Source organism: Cyphellophora attinorum (genome assembly GCF_001299255.1).
Source record: "Cyphellophora attinorum strain CBS 131958 chromosome Unknown Contig11, whole genome shotgun sequence".
Classification (NCBI taxonomy): Eukaryota; Fungi; Ascomycota; class Eurotiomycetes; order Chaetothyriales; family Cyphellophoraceae; genus Cyphellophora; species Cyphellophora attinorum.
In genome coordinates this window covers 327,897-347,423 of record NW_017253239.1, presented here as the reverse complement: position 1 = coordinate 347,423, position 19,527 = coordinate 327,897, and the positions used below count along the sequence as shown (strand labels likewise).

Genomic DNA, 19,527 nt, shown 5'->3' with positions numbered 1-19,527 from the left:
AGAAAACGCCCAGTAGTTTCAGTCACAACCTGTCAGGCTCACATACTCCCAAAGTTCCACCTCCCGCAGCCACCATTCATGATCTGGAAACCCTCCGTCAGCAGCGCCGTCTGGAAGAATCCCGCAGTCTTGCCTCCATCGCACGTTGTCTTGCCCGCGCCGACTCCAGCGAAGTAACAAATGCCGGTGTTGCCTCTTGCAACGGCACCGCAACCGCCGTCCAACTGCATGCATTGCACACAGCAGTCGGTCGCGTCAACGCCGTAGCCCAGGCTGAACGGGTTCGGGCCGATGCCTTCGATTTGCTGGCCGGCGTAATTGGTCAGGATGTTGGAGCCTGGCAGGCGGCGTAGACTGTGGGTGTTGGGCCAGTGGTAAGGGTGGACGTGGAGGTGCTGGTCGTGGAGGTGACGAGCGTGCTAGTGGTTGTCGTCTTCTCGGTGGCGTGGCTGCCAGTATTGGTTAGCCTGAACCGGGGACTTGAGGGATTTTCAAGGGATACAGGAGTGGGAATTGAAGTCGATGCGAGACAATCGTCAATTAGCCACCAGGGGAACTTCAAAGATGGCCCAGAGGATCATGAAGTACCTCGTAGAGGACTCTGAAGGCGATGCGAGACAACATCCGAAACATGTGTCTCTGATGTTGGGTCGAGACCGTCTCCTGGTCGACTGATTCTTCAGGCTTACGAAAAGCGGATAGACTTACTCGGTGAAGGTAAGCGTGGTGCTGACGGTAGTGCCGGGGACAGTGGAGGTGGTGAGAAATGTGCTTGTGGTCTCTTTCGTGACTGTCTCTGCGGGAGCTGTGATTGTGCTCAGCAGGGAGATCGTCTCGGTGGAGGTGGTCACGCTGGTTGTCGTGGCCGTGCACTTCGGCAGATCAGCGTCTCCTATGTGTACGGCGTGGGCGGCTTCGTGGATGAAGGGGCGGTGACGTTGCGCTTGAAAATGGGCTCGACGCGGCCGGATTCATTGTACATGGCTTGGATTGGGGTGAAGAGCGCAGGTGCAGCGACCGTGCTGGCTGTGGCGGTTGTCTCGACGACAGTGCTCTCGACGATGGTGCTCACGTCTGTTACCACTTCGCTGACCGTTTCTAGGACGAGAATCGTCGTGGTGCTGCTGAACGTGTTTGTGATGTCTTTGGCAATCTCTGTCACAATGGCTGTCTCGAGAATAGTCGAGATCGTGGTTGATGGCTCGGGAGTTATAGTCGTGGTTCCTGTCTCGGTGATGGCGGTATACTCGGTACTGGTTGCTGTGCAAAGCACACCTCCGCCAGGTCCGACAGTCCATTCTCCCCAACTATGGTGCTTCTTTGTGGTTGTGGTGGTGGTCTCGGGCGTCTCCGTGGAGGCCTTTGTTGAGGTTGGCTTTCCAGGTCCGCCATGCGTCTTTGAGGTCGTTGAGGTCACCGAGGTCGGCTTCCCTGGGCCACTGTACGTCTTGGAGCTCGTGGAGGTTGGCTTGCTTGGGCCGCCATGCGTGCTGGAGGTCGTCGAGATCGTCGAGGTAGGTTTACCGTGCCCGCCATGACCGTGGCCCGGCTCATCACCCTCACCGGGACCGCTTCCATTGTCAGGTCCGCCGTCATGACCCTCGCCTGGCTGCCCGTCATGTCCAGGGCCCTCAGATCCATTATCAGGCTTCCCTTCATCAGACCAGTCCTCGCCAGGTCCAACCGGCAGCCACGCATGCTGCCCTCCCTGCTCAACCCCAGTCGGCCCAGGAACCCAGACAGTATTACCCGCGATTGTCTTCGTGACCACATTACACACCTGCTCAGCCTGCACCGCCGCAATCAATGGCAGCGCGAGCAACAACCTTGAATGCATGTTTCAAAAGAGTGACTATGTAAAGAACGACTATAGTTGGTATGCGATTATACAAAACCCACCAGCTAAAACCAACAGTGGAAATGATGGGCGGCGACAGCCGAAGGCATATTTCCTCTATATACACACTCCCATCACACCGCCTGTGCCCCTGCTTAGGCTGCTTGCCGCCAGCTTTTTGGCGAAAATAGACTCGATGGGGATTGCGGAGGAGCGTGGTCTTGGTGCAAATCTCGGATATGAATTTCCAGGTGTCATGGTTTGACTCAATCCGTCATCCGCATAGCCTCTTGGGGAAAGGTTGTGAAACTAGCGTTGGAATACGAGGGTTGGCATTAGACGTCGCGTGTCGGATTCAGGAGTTCGGCTGGTGTGATAGGATCTGTACATGGACGTTGTTCTTGACGGCGAACGCGTTGTATTCGCGAGGTGTCAACGCGTGACATGCGCCGAGTTCTCCTGCAGCATGCGGCAGCTGTTGCGACACGTTTGACCAGGATCGTCGAGATAATGCCCGCGTGAAATTTGTGCCATGGAGTGAATCTCGCAAGCAATCCACGTATGAATTGTAACAATCTCGGTTCCCCGGGTCAGGCATACCAAGGCCGTCAAGGTCTTATGCTCCACGCTTCCAGAAGCGCGGCGAGTATTGAAAACTGCGAGCATGACTGACAGATGCAGCTGAGGCCGCTCTGCTGAGGCGGATGAGTCGTCCGGAGGGGAGCGAGGTGCTTCATCTCGAGGATGTCGTACACATGCAGTTGCTCGTAGGCTCTGGTCCTAGCTGACCCTCATAACCGCGCACCAGACCTATGCGACAGCGTTGGAGGTCCGAGACACTCAGGAACAGGATGTGAATGTGCATTACTGTATCAAGTCGACATCGTCGCTAGCAAATACCTCGCAGGACGTTCCCTCAGTTGACCTCGCTCGTTATGTCCGAAGAGCGATGGGTCGGCGGAGATATGTGAGCGGTGGTCCGCGTATTAGGGCGACATTGTCAACAGGCTGGTGAAATCCTGATAGTAAAGAAATTAGAGACCGTGTGTATCGCATTTCTACCTATAACCTGAGCGCAGCGAGTTCGATGGATCTTGTCTACGCTGATTGACCCCGTTGGGCAACGCATCCTTGACCACCTCGACCACGTTCTCGCTGGACTGAATCATCGCTTCGTTACTTAGGTACACTCACTGAGCCTTGCATCAAGATTTGCCCCCCAGAATCCCCAGGTTTGATATCTGCCCGGGCTTCATCTCCAGACGCCGTCGCCTGATCTCGAGCTGTACATGCTCGTGCCTCCATTCTGATCATCTCAAGATCAATATCATTGTGCCGCGTGAGGCACGTGCTCGCAAGCAGCTGGACCTTATGTCGTCTTCCTTTCGTTCCACCACCGTTCATATCTCTCTTTCTTCGCTTCAGCGCGTTTCTTCCGCAAGCTTTCATCCGCTTCGAGATTCTTCCTGGTAAAGTCGGCCAGAAACTCTCCTCCTTCTAGAAGAAACGCCTTGAAAGGGCTTTTCTCCTTGTACTTGACCAGCTTTTCCTGGGCGAGGAAGGTGTAAGTAAGTAGGAGTTCTCGCATTTCTGAGCCAATACCAGAAGATTCCTGGTCAGCCGCTGATGTGTTCCCATAGACTTCTCTGATCGTGTCACACAATTGCTGCTCGAAAGGCTCGGTCAACCACCGGTTCGCCAGCTCCCGATGAGTTCTATGGAGAGACATTTCCTGGAGGCCGGTCATAATCCACTTGGTCGCGAAAATGTAGAGCCGTGCGTGGAGGCGAATATCACTGAACGGTACCTTGCCTTGACTCATTTCCTGCAGATATTTTCCGAACTCGCTCCCAGTCCTGCCTTGAACTGGAAAATCCCTGAAATCAGCAAAAGAGAAGTTTCGCACAGACTTCACCAATTTGCAGTCGTGGCATTCCCAAGGAAATCCTTGTGTGATTTCCTTGTTTCTTACTTCGTCGCAAGAACGACGGCCGCATGAATGACAATACATACGGCGTTTGTCCGCAATGACCTCAGCACTCGCGTTCTTGCACTTCGGCCAGCAAAATAAGCTCCACTGGTCGCTCCCACAGAAGCCGCAGAAATGAGGATCCTTGCTTGTATCGAACGGGTTCTCCGATCCCTCTTCATGGTGGTACCCACGCCCTGTCTTGATTTCAACAACGGGCGGCCGGTAGAAGTTGGTGTATGCGTACTCGAGGACTAGGCGGAAGGTATCTGGATCGACATCGAGAAGGACTACGCGTTTGTCTTTCGACTCCTTCATGCCACTGCTCAACATTACAGCGAACGGCTCAGAGATCCGGCTGAGGACAGCTGAGTGAACTGATGTGTACAGCTTCTGTTCCGATCCAACGACGAACGTGTAGACGTCGCCATTGACGATTTCCTCGAAGTTGATAGTGGTCGCCATGCTGATCTAGATTGCTCGGGACGGACGTGGAGAGATTCGAAGAGGCCGAACGCAGGATCGGCTGATGGGCGAAGTGGTGTTGACTGGTAGGGATGTAAGGGTCTCGATGCTGGGACAGGGTCTTCTGTCTACGACGGGAAGGAAGATCGCGAGGAGTGAGGGCAATACCTAAGTACCAAAGATCGCATCCGTGGAGAGCCTATGCAGCCTGCCGTTAGTAGGTGATTGCTGCCCGTGATGTTCCAAGGTTCTTTGTTTGGTGCGGGCTTATGCAGGCGGTTCCAAGAGCCTGAGCACGTGAAGGGGTGAATGAGTCTCGACCTTCGAATAACACATTCGTGAACTTGTGAAAGATTTGTCGCCGACACTGCCTTCCATCTAGGAGAGGGGCAGGTCGTCCATGCCAACAATATCTTCTATGAACTCGAGTGCAAAGGCTCCGCCCTCCTCAAGCAAGTCCTTGAAAGCTTCGACCTTCAACAGACATTTCCGACACTTGATGGCGAAGTCGCGGACGAGCTCTCGCAACTCAGCTCCCACCCCTTCAGATTCGGTGTCGGCTGGCGCAGTGCGCTTGTAGACTTCTCGAATCATGGCGCAGGTATTCTTCACAGATCCGTCTGTGATCTTGACGTTACAGAGATCTCGGTGTAATAAGTGCAATGACAAAGCTTGCAGCTCGTCCATCATCCACTCGGTCGCGAATAGATGGACCTTAACGTGTTGAGCAAAGTTGGTACTGACATCGACTCTAGGATACATCGTGTACAGATAGTCCCGGAAATCTGCATGTGTGGTTCCTCTGACAGGATAGCGGCGATCTGAGAACTGCTTCCATTGCGAACAGTGCTTGCAGGGCAGGAACCTTGTACGTAAGCTGTCATGTGGCTCTACCTTTCGTCCACATTGCTGACAGTAATAGTCGTCATATTCGTGGTATCTGCGATATCGAGACTGGCCATATCCTGGGGACCCATAGTCTGGAGATCCGTAGCTACTATAGTCTGGGCTGGGGCGACGGCGCTTTGTACAGGCATAACACCCTGAATCTTCACCCGTCCAGGACAGATCGGCACCGCACCTTAAGCAGAATTTTGGCTCTTCGGAACGCCCCCAGTTATCGAACTTCGATAGCTCTCTCGTCTTCTCGGAGGCGGTGGAGGTATTGTTTCATCGACTTCCGCAGAATCAATCTCTTCACTCGCTCTGCGAGGAGGTGGACTTCTTGGTCTCTCACCTTCTCCACGATCAATGTATTCACGGATAGGCCTCTCGAGCCGATACATGTTGGTGTATGCGAACTCGAGCACCAACCGGAACGTCTCGGAGCTGATGTCTTCGAAGATCACCCGCCTGGTGGTACTTTCTTTCATGCCGTTCTCGAGCATGGCCGTGAGCGGCTTCGATAGCCTGGTGAACACGCCGGAATGAACCATGTATCCCTTCTTTTCTTCGCCGATAACAAACGTGAAGATGTCGCCGCGGCAGACTTCCGTGAAGTCCACCAAGTGATGCTAGCGTGCCATCTTATCGGCCTCTATGCTGAGGTGTGCAGCAAGTAGCGGCGGCTTTCGATGGGCGAGTGAGTTGATAAGGTGGATTTGGTACGACGTAGATGTGTAGTTCAGGGAGCAGCATGAAACTGTTGACTCTGAGACATTTTTACTTGCCCCATCTTCTAGCTGTCTCTACATGATGACAATCTGCTTTGTTGTCGCAAACCTGGTACAACATGCGGTGACAATGCGGCCAGTCAGATGCTCAAAGATTTCCTGCGTTGAAGACCTCCGAGTGTATCCGCTCCTTAGCCACTCCCATGGACTCGAGCTTCTTCTGCTGTGCCTGCATGAAGCCAGACGGACCACAAAGATAGTAGTCAGCATCAGGCAGAAGCACCCGATCTCGGATCTTCTCGAGGTCAAGTCTGCCCTCGTAGTCGTAGTCAATCTCTCGAACATCATGCTCGCCGATGTTCTCATAGAAGACAGCCTTGCCCACCTGAGGGTTCTGCGAATGAGTCTCGTTGACGTAGTCTTTCATAGCATGGACCTTGCCACTCCGAGTAGCATGTACGAAGAGCACCTTTCTTTGCTTCGCGTTCTCGGTCAACTGCCCCAACATAGCGAGCATAGGCGTGATCCCGACCCCGCCGCTAATGAGTACGACGGGCTTGTCTGTGGTGACATCCAAGGTGAAGTCTCCACGAGGGTTGCTGAGCTCCACCTCGTCGCCCTCGCTCAACTCGCGGTGGAGAAAGTTGGACACGCAGCCTGCTGGCTTGTCGTACGTAGCTCCCTCCCTTTTGACTGATATACGAAACTGGCTTTCATTGGCCGATTGCGAAAGAGAGTACTGCCGTGGTTGATAGAGGCCGAGCTCGGGAATGTACAGTCGTATGGAAATGTATTGTCCAGGTTCGTACGTGGGCAGCGCCTTTCCGTCGATGGGTTCGAAATAGAATGAGGTGATCTCGTCAGATTCTGGCACTTTGCGAGCGACTTTGAATTTTCTCCAGCCAGTCCAGCCGCCTTTTGCCTCAGTCATGGATTTGTATAGGTTCTTCTCTGTGGAGATGAATACTTCAGCGAGTTGCCCATACGCAGCCTCCCAGGCGTCCAGTATAGGTTGCGTGGCCGCGTCGCCAAGAACTGCCTTGATCGATTCCAGCAGGTACTTTCCGACGATAGGATAGTGCTCCGGAGCGACCGCCATACTTGCATGCTTGTGTGATATGCGAGACACAGCCGGTCCTAACGCGCCGAGATTGTCAATGTTGGCGGCATATGCCCATACGGCGTGTGCTAGAGCGGCTTGTTGGGTACCAGTGGCTTGATGGCCATTGTTGAATACGTTCTTGAGGTGCGGACAGGCGCTCAGGAGACTCTTATAGAAGTGAGTAGTAATCGTTAGCCCGTGCTCCGCAAGTACGGGCGCCGTTGATTTGACTATTGCTATCTGCTCTGGACTGAGTCCTGGCGAGCTTCGGGCAGCTCCAGATTCAGCGGTCGAGCCCATGGCGAAGTCGAACGAAGTGTGTTGAACGGTGGAAACTTTGGTCGAAGCTGGTTTGCCGAAGGCACCGCGATTGTGTATACTGGGGAGGCCTTTTGCGTTGGGAGTCGTTCCGCCATGGCCGTTAAGGTTGATTTATATAATCAACATTCTCTTAGTGCAGTGAAGTCGGAACGATAAGAAAGTCGCCTAATGCTTGGGGAGCATGGTTTATCGGACCACTCACAGTGGATTGGTCGTTAGCACTATATAGTTCAACACATACCTCGAGTTGGCGATGAAGTGTTTCCGCGGCGCTCGTACAATAAAGCCATGCAAACGAACCTTTCATCAAGTCTCGACACAAAGCATCCAGAATCGAGCATCGTTGAGCCCCGTTGCAGGCCTGGAATGGTAGTAAGTTAAGTCTCCTCATCGGGCCGCGGAATATTGAAAATGTCGTATGAGGTAATCGTCAATTCTCAAGAAGGCACAATTTCCAGACAGGGAAGCCCGATACTCATGTCGATGTTACCGATACACACAGTAACAGTTCGGAAAAGGCCTTCAAGTGGTAGGTAGGTAGCCACAGAGTTTGGTACAACAAAACTTGGGAAACTCTGGCTTGGCCTTGAGATGGAGAAGTCCCGAAGCAGTATCCTGGGCCTCAGTACAGTATATCTGAACGAGACAGGTATCATTCGGGGAGCAATTAGCTCTCGGACAAGCTGACGGACGGGCCGCGGTCTTCGCAAGACCATCTGTCGGACGGTGTTGAGTCAGGCACTCGGGTGGTATATAACTGGTCAGTATGCTCATCAACTGGATGTGTATTCGTAAATGACACCAGTCGAATGAGCAGTTCGAGCAAAGGTGCTGTCGGACACTTATGTGAAAGTATAGAGGCAGTCCAGCCCATCATCTGGCTCATAGCGATTGTGATGCCAAGTGCAACGCCAGCGTTGGCAGGATGAATCTGCCGAAGCTGAATCCATTAGTGGCATTCAAGTTGCTGGTATGTACGGATGACGTTGAGAACCTGGCATTCCGTGGCCATCGAGTCGTAACTCCTACGCCCTAGAACGGTGGCGCACGGGAAGACCAGACACCATCATCAGCTGTGATTGATATCGCATGTAGCACCGTGTCACAAATTGCATATTCTAGGGAAAGAAAACAAGGCCTGGCGGCAGCTGCTGTGCTTTAATCAAGTTCTCGCTTGTGGATAGGCGAATGCTCATCGCGAATTTAGGGGCATCTGCCATCGAAGTCGTCAAGGATCGAGCGCGGATCACAGCTAGGCATGCCCAGAACGATGAACCTCTCGGCGGTCGTGCTTCCACACCAATCACGCCCCCGGGCTGCGACAGTGTAGCCGAACTATGGAGTAGAGAAACAAGCAGGCCCAGACTGTCAGTGAAGAGTGACGTCAAATAATCTACCAGACGCGTGTTTGACCACTACAGCTTCAAGTTCTGACACCCTAGAATCGATATTCGTAGCAATCTCCAGCGCCTCTGGACTCCAAGACGTTTGTCGTTCATTCCTTTAGTGACTTGGTGATCGCGTTGCGACCGCACGGCAGGAAGCAGTCGCACACTCATCCTTGGGCTAAAGGTCTCGAGTTCCTAGTTCCCTCTTTCAGCCTCCCTGTGGCACCCGCCCAGCATGTCACACCCAGACCAGCAAAAGTCTGGCCAGCCATGGAGCGGACAGAATAAGATTCCAAACATCAAAGAACTCGTCCAGCGTCTCGACAAGGACAAGGCCGCCCGAGATCAGCAGATCGACCAAGAGATCTCATCTAGCAATCAACAAGACAAGGTCGTTGCTCATCAGAATGAGAAACGCACAGAGCAGGGCAAGACCGTCACAGATCCTGTGACCGGCAACCAAGTGGTGATCGCAGACGTCGGCAAGAAGTACATGAAGAATGTCGACAACCCACAAGTACGTCCAAGCAAGTCTCCAGTGTGACTGATCTAATATGCTCCCAGCTATCCGTGCCCAACGCCAATCTTGGCCGAGAGACAACGGTCGCCACGTCCGCGTCACAGAAGAATCCAGAGTACAAAGAAAAGCAGGACATTACAGCGCCACCAGACCCAATTGCTGAGGGCAGCACATCAGACGTGCCTATTCATGGCGAGAAGACCAACATCCTCTTCCACCCTACACCATCGGTGAGCTATGAGCCTATGTTCAAGGCCCTCGAGCAACGGGCTGGAGGCCTGTGTGTTGCCATTCTGGTTGCCATCATCATAATGGGCAAGATGTTTGGTGGTGCTCTGAAAGGGCTGATTCCTCTCGGAATGTGCATCTCATCTGCAGTCTGGCTGTGGATGAAGGAGGTGGTCAGGAGCGGGCGCGAAGTTGAGTGGAGCAGCGAGCAAAGTCGCGGAGAGACAGCCACAGCGAACCTCTTGCCGGAATCTGTCGAGTGGATGAACTCCCTGCTTAACGTCGTCTGGGGTCTGATCAATCCTGACATGTTCGCAGGTGTGGCCGACACGCTCGAAGATGTGATGCAGGCTTCCGTTCCAAGAGTGATCAACAACGTCAGAGTAGCCGAGATCGACCAGGGCAGCAATCCGCTCAGAATTCTCAGCATGCGATCTTTGCCTGACAGTAAGGTCAAGGACTTGAAGAAGAGCATACACGAAGAGAATAAGAAGACGAAGGATCCACAGGAAGCCGCTGCAGATGAGGAAGGTGGCGAATACTACAACCTCGAGGTTGCCTTTGCCTATCATGCAAAACCAACGGGTTCAAGCGTTGCAGGAAGGGCGCGCAACATGCACATGAATCTGGTGTTCTACTTGGGCGTCAAGGGCCTGATCGGAGTGCCCTTGCCTATCTTCGTCGAGCTTCAAGAACTGGTTGGCACAGTTCGCCTTCGGTTGCAGATGACGCCTGAGCCGCCTTATGCGAAGTCTCTCACATTTACCCTGATGGGCGTGCCTCATGTCCAGGCTGGATGCATCCCCATGGTCAAACGCGGCGTCAATATCTTGAACCTCCCGCTCATTTCGAATTTTGTCAATTACGCTGTTGCAGCAGCCGCGTCTCTATACGTCGCACCGAAGTCCATGCAGCTCGATCTCAAGGCAATGCTGCAAGGAGACGACATCACCAAAGAGACCCAGGCAATCGGTGTCATGTGGGTAAGAATCCATCGTGCTGTCGGTCTCAGCAAACAGGATCGACGTGGGTCCGAGGGAGGTGGCAGCGACCCGTACATCAATCTGTCGTTCTCGAAATACGGCAAACCCATGTACTGCACGCGTGTCATCACAGATGATCTGAATCCTTTGTGGGAAGAGACCGCTGCACTGCTGGTCACACCCGAATTGATCAAAGCCGATGAGCAGCTGAGCGTTGAGCTCTGGGATTCTGATCGCAACACAGCCGACGACATTGTCGGCAAGGTCGAGCTGTCAATTCAGAAGATGATCCAGCATCCAGGAAAAATGTACCCGCAGGTTTCGAGGCTGAGTGGTATGCAGGAAGGTACTGACATGCCCGGTGAGCTCCATTGGGAGGTCGGCTATTTTGGCAAACCTCAATTCCGCCCAGCACTGCGCACTGATGGCAAGGATGACAAGCTCCCTGCCTCACTCAAAGACGACCCGCAGTTCCAAGAGGACAAAGGCACGCTGGATACGAGTACTGCGGATGCTGTTGCTCATACTCCTCCCGATCCGCTTTGGCCGTCTGGCATACTCAGCGTGATTGTGCATCAGATTGTCAATCTCGAGCTCGAGAACATCAAGGGCAGTGATGGCAACCGCAAAGGTAAGGAATTCGAGCCCGCCAAACCATACGGCGAGGCAACGGAGGAGGAATCCAAGAGTAAGTCAGCGAGCCCACCTTGAGCATCAGACACTGACCTACGCCAGAATTGCCAACATCTTACTGCACGATTCTGGTCAATGATGGTCTTGTGTATCGGACACGTGCAAAGGCTGTGAGCAGCAAACCCATCTTCAACGCTGGTACAGAGCGATTCATCCGCGATTGGCGTTCAGCATTAGTCACAGTCACGGTTCGCGACCAGCGCAATCGTGAACATGACCCGATTCTCGGAGTGGTGCCGCTGAAGGTGACTGACATCTTGACCAAGAGCTCACAAGTCACTCGATGGTACCCACTAGATGGCGGCATCGGCTTTGGACGCGTCCGTATTTCGCTCCTCTTCCGCAGCGTCGAAACACGTCTGCCACCAAACATGCTCGGATGGGAAGTGGGTACGTTCGAGTTTTTGTCTGATCGCATCTTGGCGACTGGCTGGGCGAAGAACGCAAAGATCAAGCTCCGTACGGGGGGCAGTACCGGCAAGATACCTCGCACAGACTGCCACAAGACTGACGAAGGTGATGGAGTGTACTGGGACATCTCTGCAGCTTCCAACAAGCAGGTACGAATGCCAGTCAAGCACCGTTATCGATCGCCAATCGTCTTCGAGTTCCACGTCACTGGTAAGCGTGGCGCTGCAGCTTATGCCACGATATGGCTACAGCACCTGGTGGACAATGAGGAGACTCCTCTGGACATTCCCATTTGGACCACCAAGCTTGGCTCCCGTCTGGTGCAAAATTACATAACAGAACGAAACATCACAGCGAAAGAGGTTCCTGGTCTTGAAGATCTTCAAGAGGTCGGAAGACTGCAATTCCGGGGACGATTCAAGGCTGGGATGGATGAGGCACATCGCGCCTTCGTGGTAGACAACGATACTCGAGAGACCTACGAGTCGTGGGAGACTTGTCTCGGAGAAGGCGTGAGGCAACGCGTCGTTGAGGCTGAGGTGCCTGAGAGTGTGCAGGAGCTACACAACCGCTCATTGACCCAAGGTCGTGACGTTCTCAAGGAGATGGACCCGAGAGAACGTAAGCAGTGGCTGACGAGGAACGGCGAAGACTGGTCAGGTGCGTTCGGCGACAGTCCACGGGCCTATACGAACTCCAAGCTCGAGAAGATTGCCGAGCCGGGCAAAGATGCACCTCCTCACGACCCCATCAATCCTTCCGATGACGATGATCCGGACGATCAGCCAGACAGCGATTCGAGCTCTGATCTTGGCGTGACTGATGCAAGTAACGCGCCCACTGGCGGATTCAAGAATCGCAACGCTCGGCAGAGCATTGGCAGCGGTGGTAGTAGCGAGAGGCTGCGACAGAGCATGGACAGCGCCAATACTGGGTACACGACCATGACGACCGACTCTGCGGCATCACCGGCCACTAAGCGCGATGCGAAGTGGCAGGAGAAGGCGGACAAACGTGCAGAGAAGCGCAAGCACCGCGGACTGGCACAATGGATGCCGGCGCGGAATGTGACATTTGCAAAGGACGAAGGCAAGTTTGGTCTGAACAAGCTTAAGAAGCGGTTCACCGGCGGACTTGGAGGACGTGAGCCAGGCGTTGAGACGGAGGCTTGAACGATGAGTTAAATATTGATATTGTTCACGGGCGGAGGACTCTTGTTTGGAAGCTGGCGAAGAGCTGAAACGGGTTGATTTTGTAGCAGTTTCAGATCCGCCGATTTGGATTACGAAGCTAAGAAGCATCAATACCAATGTCAACAATAAAGCTATGAACTGTCCACGCTGCGCATCAACTACAGACGTTTCGAAAGGCGCATATCACTCTACCACTAGCTGATGTGCAACGACGAGGTTTACAGTCGATGCGTTGGAGGGTTTGGTAGGCGAGCAAGGGGTGCTCGGAACATCGTTGTCTGCATGAACTTGAAGCCAAGGAGTGACCTTTTATGGGAACTTCGCTTGTGACCCAATGATACGGCGGCTGCGAGGACTTGAAACCTCGGGACTGTCAGGCTGCCGGCCGCAGAAAGACGCTGCCCGAACACCATAATGCGATTCATGTTCCCGTCAACATTGTGTAAGCACTGCGATGCTAGATTGCGTGGGCGGCGACAAAGGTCATGTGGAAGAATGCATGATTTGATGTACAATGGTGTATGCTAAGACCTGGACTGACGCGTAGACTCGTTCAGACGCAAGTTGACGAACGCACTAAGGCCTGTAGCCAAGGCCGGTTGTTCCGAGAGAGGTGTGAAGCCCAATCGTTGCTTCTTTTAGACCGTGGGTGTAGTAGTTAGCGGTTGCCGGCGCCCAGCCCCAGGAAAAGTTCGGAAGGTCTGCGCCTCCCTACACTGCGCACGCCGCAGCTGCTTCCCCACTCCAGGCCGGTGGTTTGGGTTGGACTCGTCTGTGGCAGTAACGTCCGTCCGGCGCCCGATGAGACACTCTACATCACCATCTGCATCCTTCCCGTCTCCTCTATCTCTATCACTCAATCGTTCTACGAACAGCCGATAACACTCAGTTGTCGCAGATCCCACATACCACATTCACTGTCCGCTCTCGCTATACCCTCTTTCCGATCGCTACTGTCAGCCGCTGCTCCATTCGACTCCGAACTCCGAGGCTGTCGATTTGGCACAGAAGGACTCTGGAGGAACACCACACCTATCGTCAGACCTTTTCACGCCCTGTTCGGCGCCAGTAAGCCATTCTGAAGGCAGAACTACGATACCCCAAGCCGCATCGAAGCCGGAGTACCGTGCTGAGCCTCATCGAAACCAGAATCAAGCCCGCAACGAGCCGTCGAGCAGGTATCCTAGTCCAGATCAGAGTACACACCAATGCAGCAATAACACACGCCGATACTTAATCTTTTATACCCTTCTCTAAAGCGCTATGCGCTTCCTCCAGAGCCTGACCTCGGTCCTGGCCACAATATGTCTCCTCGGGGCGACCTCTGTTGACGCCAAATCCAGATCGAGGAATCCCCTCAACTACCTCACACTCATTGAATCACCACGAATAGAAACACCTGCTGGAAGAGTGAACGCATACTCCAGCTTCGACCTCACCTTCGACCTACATAGACATTCACAGCACATCCGATTATCATTAGAGCCGAATCATGATATTCTCCACGAAGACGCTCACGTCGAGATTCTGGACAAGGACGGCAACATCAAGTATGCCGAAAAGATCAACCGCATGGATCACAAAGTCTACCAGGGCCAAGCGTTCTTAGTCGACGACAACGGGAACTCGAATCATGTTGGTTGGGCACGTATCACCGTGGCACGCGACGGAGTCGTGCCATTGTTTGAGGGCGCCTTTACCATTCTACGGGATCATCATCACATCAGCATGAAGACGAACTATATGCGGACGAAGCACGTCCAAGATCCCCTCATCGAGGAGCACGAGGACGAGTACATGGTCATGTGGCGAGATTCCGATATCAGCCAAGACCCTGTTCACACTGAGCTACGAAAGAGAGAAGACGGATTGCTGAGCTGCAGATCTGATTTGCTTGACTTCAACCGAGATCTAAGCCAACCTGTGTACACTCGGATGCTGAAACGAGACGAAGGATACTGGGGCGCCATGCCCATCTCAAACATCCTCGGGAAACGACAAAATATTGACGGTGGTGGAGCTGGAAACGGAAATTCTGGCCTGAGCAATTTGAGGGATAACATCGGCAACACAGCTGGGTGCCCAACAACTCGAAAAGTAGCATTGGTCGGTATTGCCACCGACTGCACCTACACTGCAGATTTCAACTCGACAGATTCGGTCCGGCAGAACATTATCAACCAGGTCAACACCGCCTCAGACCTGTACCAGTCAACTTTCAATATCACCCTTGGTCTAAGGAACCTCACAGTGTCGGATGCCGAGTGTCCAGGAACGGCCTCACAACAAGCACCTTGGAATATTGGCTGTAACGGCGGCACTATAACAGACCGCCTGAACACCTTCTCCCAGTGGCGCGGATCTCGAGGCGATTCCAATGCGTATTGGTCGCTATGGACAACATGCAACACTGGTGCCGAAGTCGGTCTCGCCTGGCTGGGTCAGTTGTGTAATGCCGGCGCCACTTCACAAGGCTCGGGTAGTAACGCTCAGACCGTGACTGGCGCCAACGTTGTTGCTCGGACCCCGACCGAATGGCAGGTCTTCGCGCACGAGACCGGACATACCTTCGGCGCTGTGCATGACTGCGACTCAAGTGCCTGCCAGGATTCAAATTTTGTCAATTCTGGCCAATGCTGTCCGCTCTCGTCAAGTGTGTGTGACGCCAACGCCAAATACCTCATGAACCCGTTCTCTGCAAGCGGCATCACCGACTTTTCGCCTTGCTCCGTTGGCAATATTTGTCAGGCCATTCTGCGCGGCTCGGTCACTTCGAGTTGTTTGACCGACAACAGAGATGTTACCGTTATTACCGGGAACCAGTGCGGTAACGGCATCGTTGAGGCAGGCGAAGATTGCGACTGCGGCGGTACCGAAGGTTGTGCTGGAAACGCCTGCTGCAATCCGCAGACCTGCAAATTCAACACGGGCGCTTTCTGCGACCCGTCCAACGAAGGATGCTGCACAAGTCAGTGTCAATTCGCAGGTGCTGGCACTGTCTGCCGTGCATCTACCAGTTCATGTGATCCACAAGAAGTCTGTCCGGGTAACAACGGCACATGTCCTCCAGACTCGAACTCCGCTGATGGCTCCGATTGTGGTAACGGTCTGAAGTGCGCCAGCGGTCAATGTACGTCTCGAGATCTGCAATGTCGCACAGTCATGGGTTCTTATACAGCCGACAACGACACCTACGCGTGTAATTCACAGACATGCCAGCTATCCTGTGCGTCACCAGATTTCGGAGCAAATACCTGCTACAGTATGAGACAGAACTTCCTGGACGGCACAGACTGCGGTGGTGGTGGCAAATGCAACAACGGCGTCTGCAGTGGAAGCAGTGTTGGTGGCCAAATATCGTCGTTCTTCGACGATAACAAGAATTGGCTCATTCCGGTCATTGCTGTACTGGGAGGCCTCCTTGTCATCGCAATCCTGAGCTGTATAGTTCGATCATGCCGCCGACGGAGAAGACGGCCAGCTAGGAAACCGATCTCTCCTGCCATGCGCCAGAGCCGAAATGGTGGGTGGAACGGGCCTCCCATACCGCCACAGTATAATGCTGGAGGCTACGGCAGTCCTCCGCCTCCGGCCCAGCAACAGTCCTGGGGCTATCCGGCGCCGAGCTATCCAGCACCGCCAGCCCCCGCTTACAACACAAACTATGGGCCCCGAGGAAGTGTCAGGTACGCATAGTAGAAGCCCCATCAGGGAGGATTGCATCATGTCACGACTTGTAACGAAAGCGCTTTTTGTGTTATGTAGTCATAGAAGGAGATGAGCTGGTGGAGACCTGTACAGACGGTTTCATCATCAGCATCATGGGATGCTGGGTGGGTTGGGAAGGACTCTGATAGTCATCCGTGAACAACTTGAAAGGCAGGTCCGATGAAGTTGGACTGCGGAGAGTGGGACAGAAAGAAACTGACCGGCTGCCAAGCCAGTCAGCTATACGTATTAATATGAAACCGACCACCAACCCTCCATGGCAATTTCGAGATCGCTGCAATCGCACTTGCCGTATCTGCTGCCCTGATCTGTTCTTCCTCCTCGCGGCGAGGCGCTTCACGACAGAAGCCCGAGTCATCAGTCACAGCACACGGGGCTAAAGAATATGCGCGCACCCTCACGTTTGATAGATAGGGTTTCGGCGCACGTGGGTGTTTGGTCAAACCGGATGACAATGCCATAGATCTACTGCATGTCGTCAGATTACCATCCCGACTGGCTCGGACGTTCCTGCTCGGCCACGAATAGGTACGTAACCTCGAACATACTACTAGCAGGCCTCGGCCACAACCAGTCTTTGGACAGCGAGCTCTGCACGACACCATTTGCCCAACCCGCACTTACAACTATAAGAACCTCGAATATAAGTGTACCTGGCTTCCTACTAGACCGCCGCTGCCCCTGTCTGGGTCGAACATGGCTCCCGAGTAATTGCTCTAATGAACACAAATTGTTCATGCGATAGGGTGCCGGAGACAGGAGTCATAGCACAGTGAGGAGGGCTCTAGCACCGGCTTCAAGATTTCAGCACGATGGCAGAGGCGCCCGATGCTGTAGTTGCCATCTTCAACGCCAGGCTGATCCTCCAAGCAGCGCCGTGCCAAAGCCTGGATCTCTGAGCTTCAGCAGACGCACAGGTCTGATCACTTCGCTCACAGTTGATGAAGATGGGTTTCCGGATCCGGAGGAAGACGTCGCTCCTGAAGCCAGAATTGACCTACATGGCCAGATTCTCGCTCCGGGGTTTCTAGATCTGCAGACGAATGGCATGGCTGGTGTGCACTTCACTACTCTTGCTTCCAGATCACACGAGGGTCAAGGCGAGGATGATGTCGCCCGTCTGCAGAAGTGTGCGAGACTGCTTGTCTCATCTGGTACGACAGCTTTTTGGGCGACCATTCCGACTGTGCCGCGTGAGAGGTGGCGGGAGATCCTGCCTAGCCTGCAGGCCAGAGAATTTAGGAACGTGGATGGCAAGCTGGAGGGAGCAACGTTGATTGGAGCACATTGTGAAGGTCCGTACCTTGCACCGGAGAAGAAGGGAGCTCATGCGGCTGAGTATATGCTCTTGCCTGCGGGGGACTCCTCGAGGTCAGCTTATGATCAGGGAGTTTCCAAAGCCAACACTACTGCTCAGCATGAGCCAAGGTTCGTCGACTACGAGGTTTTGTACGGAAGCACAAACCTCACGGACAACATCAAGATGATCACCATTGCACCCGAGCTGCCGCACGCGCTCGACATGATCACTTCGCTGCAGCAGAAATACCCACAGATCCGCATCGCGATTGGACATACTACAGCTACGTATGCTCGAGCAAGTGCTGCTATCGCGGTGGGAGCAACGATGATCACTCACACCTTCAACGCCATGAACGGCTGGACGGGTCGCGACCCTGGTGTTGCTGGTTTGATGCTCGAGGAAGAGCGGCAGGTTTACTACTCGACTATAGCGGATGGCGTTCATCTTCATCCATTGACTCTCGGTCTGGCTATCAAATTAGGTCTGGATCAGGATGGGCTTGGTGGAGGCCGGTGTATAGGCATCACGGATGCGATCGAGCTTGCTGGACTTCCAGATGGAACGTACGAGGGCAACGAACAGATTGTGGGGAGGCAAGTGAAGATTGGGAATAAGGTTGTGAAGGAGGGCACTGGTACGCTGATTGGGAGTTGCGTGCTTCTGGATAGCGTGGTGCGGGAGATGACGAAGATTGCGCCCGACATCAGGAGGGAAAAGCCGGAGACGAGCAGTCGGGAAGCTGAGGAGCGGAAGTTGGTCATTGCGGTCAAGGCGGTAAGTCAGAATGTGGCAGATATGATGGGCGAGGCTCACAGAGGTCGCCTGGAGGTCGGGCGGCGCGCGGACTTTGCTGTGTTGGACTACAATGAAAGTGCTGGTGAGGACAAAATCGGTGTTACTGGAACTTGGATAGGTGGCTGGAAGGTCTTCGGTCGTGGCGATGCGCACAACATTGGCGCCGATAATGGCCGTGCTCAGTCTGGGAAAGGCTGAGCTTTCCAGGGATACAGATTTGGCCCCTCTCCGCCCGTCGATGAACGTTGTGAAAACACATCCGGCGGGCGAAGATCAAAGAACGTGGAGACGAGATGATGTGTAGCAGGATGGGGTCAGGAAAGGAGCAGCCTAGCTGCTGAAGAAGGGACACACCATTTGCCGTGGCTACCTTACGCGGGCATAATTTCGCGATACATTCACTGCTCCGGAACTGCGGACGTCAAGGACGCCGAGCTACCTCCTAATCGTTGCTGCCGTCGACAATGAGAGCGACGATGACTAGTTCGACGCATTTGAGATACAGCCTGTCTTTTGTTTGCTTCGCTAAAGTCGTCGCAATCTTCGGGATAGGTCTTGTCCGGTCCAGGAAGAATTCATCTCCTGCGGAACGAATGAAAGATTGCGAATCTCCGAAAGCGGCAGGTCACCTGCCCGATCATACCTGCCATTGACTGACAACTCTTACCCGATCATAGCACGGTCCAGCTCTCACCTGCCTCACACCCCGAGTTCGACTGGCAGAGAGCCTTTTCATACGTTGCCATCACAATCTACTCTTCCCTGATCGTAGTGCATTGAGGAACGCATGACCGTGCAGCAATAGTGTACTTGACGTGATGGGCAAACAGTCAAGCAGATGGCATGTGCATGAATTGCCATGCTCGAGAATGGACTCCCCGTGCTGGCCCGGAAAAGCTGGCCGTGCCTGAAGAGGCATTGACGTCAGCTCCATCGATGGTTACGATAACATCCTGTGGCCAGGACGGTAAAATACA

General features: G+C 53.7%; 7 protein-coding genes across 7 annotated transcripts; 2 read left to right on the top strand and 5 right to left on the bottom strand.

Moving 5' to 3' along the window:
* Positions 1–38: 38 nt before the first annotated feature.
* Positions 39–1,837, bottom strand: AB675_10659 (uncharacterized protein; the record flags this gene model as incomplete). Its single annotated transcript, XM_018139447.1, has 4 exons — positions 39–354; positions 387–449; positions 709–852; positions 903–1,837. The coding sequence occupies 4 exons, from the start codon at positions 1,835–1,837 to the stop codon at positions 39–41; spliced, it is 1,458 nt and encodes a 485-aa protein (XP_018000899.1).
* A 1,369-nt stretch (positions 1,838–3,206) lies between these two features.
* On the bottom strand, positions 3,207–4,271 carry AB675_10658 (uncharacterized protein; the record flags this gene model as incomplete). Its single annotated transcript, XM_018139446.1, has 2 exons — positions 3,207–3,703; positions 3,851–4,271. The coding sequence occupies 2 exons, from the start codon at positions 4,269–4,271 to the stop codon at positions 3,207–3,209; spliced, it is 918 nt and encodes a 305-aa protein (XP_018000583.1).
* Positions 4,272–4,649: 378 nt separating this feature from the next.
* AB675_10657 (uncharacterized protein) lies at positions 4,650–5,033 on the bottom strand (the record flags this gene model as incomplete). Its single annotated transcript, XM_018139445.1, has 1 exon — positions 4,650–5,033. The coding sequence occupies one exon, from the start codon at positions 5,031–5,033 to the stop codon at positions 4,650–4,652; it is 384 nt and encodes a 127-aa protein (XP_018000855.1).
* A 320-nt stretch (positions 5,034–5,353) lies between these two features.
* On the bottom strand, positions 5,354–5,659 carry AB675_10656 (uncharacterized protein; the record flags this gene model as incomplete). The annotated part of the gene is made up of 1 exon (XM_018139444.1): positions 5,354–5,659. The coding sequence occupies one exon, from the start codon at positions 5,657–5,659 to the stop codon at positions 5,354–5,356; it is 306 nt and encodes a 101-aa protein (XP_018000715.1).
* Positions 5,660–6,032: 373 nt separating this feature from the next.
* Positions 6,033–7,286, bottom strand: AB675_10655 (Flavohemoprotein; the record flags this gene model as incomplete). Its single annotated transcript, XM_018139443.1, has 1 exon — positions 6,033–7,286. One exon carries the CDS (start codon positions 7,284–7,286, stop codon positions 6,033–6,035), a length of 1,254 nt encoding a protein of 417 aa, XP_018000760.1.
* A 1,644-nt stretch (positions 7,287–8,930) lies between these two features.
* Positions 8,931–12,702, top strand: AB675_10654 (uncharacterized protein; the record flags this gene model as incomplete). Its single annotated transcript, XM_018139442.1, has 3 exons — positions 8,931–9,212; positions 9,260–11,114; positions 11,162–12,702. 3 exons carry the CDS (start codon positions 8,931–8,933, stop codon positions 12,700–12,702), a joined length of 3,678 nt encoding a protein of 1,225 aa, XP_018000894.1.
* A 1,284-nt stretch (positions 12,703–13,986) lies between these two features.
* AB675_10653 (Disintegrin and metalloproteinase domain-containing protein B) lies at positions 13,987–18,748 on the top strand (the record flags this gene model as incomplete). Its single annotated transcript, XM_018139441.1, has 2 exons — positions 13,987–16,409; positions 17,326–18,748. 2 exons carry the CDS (start codon positions 13,987–13,989, stop codon positions 18,746–18,748), a joined length of 3,846 nt encoding a protein of 1,281 aa, XP_018000673.1.
* Positions 18,749–19,527: the final 779 nt, after the last annotated feature.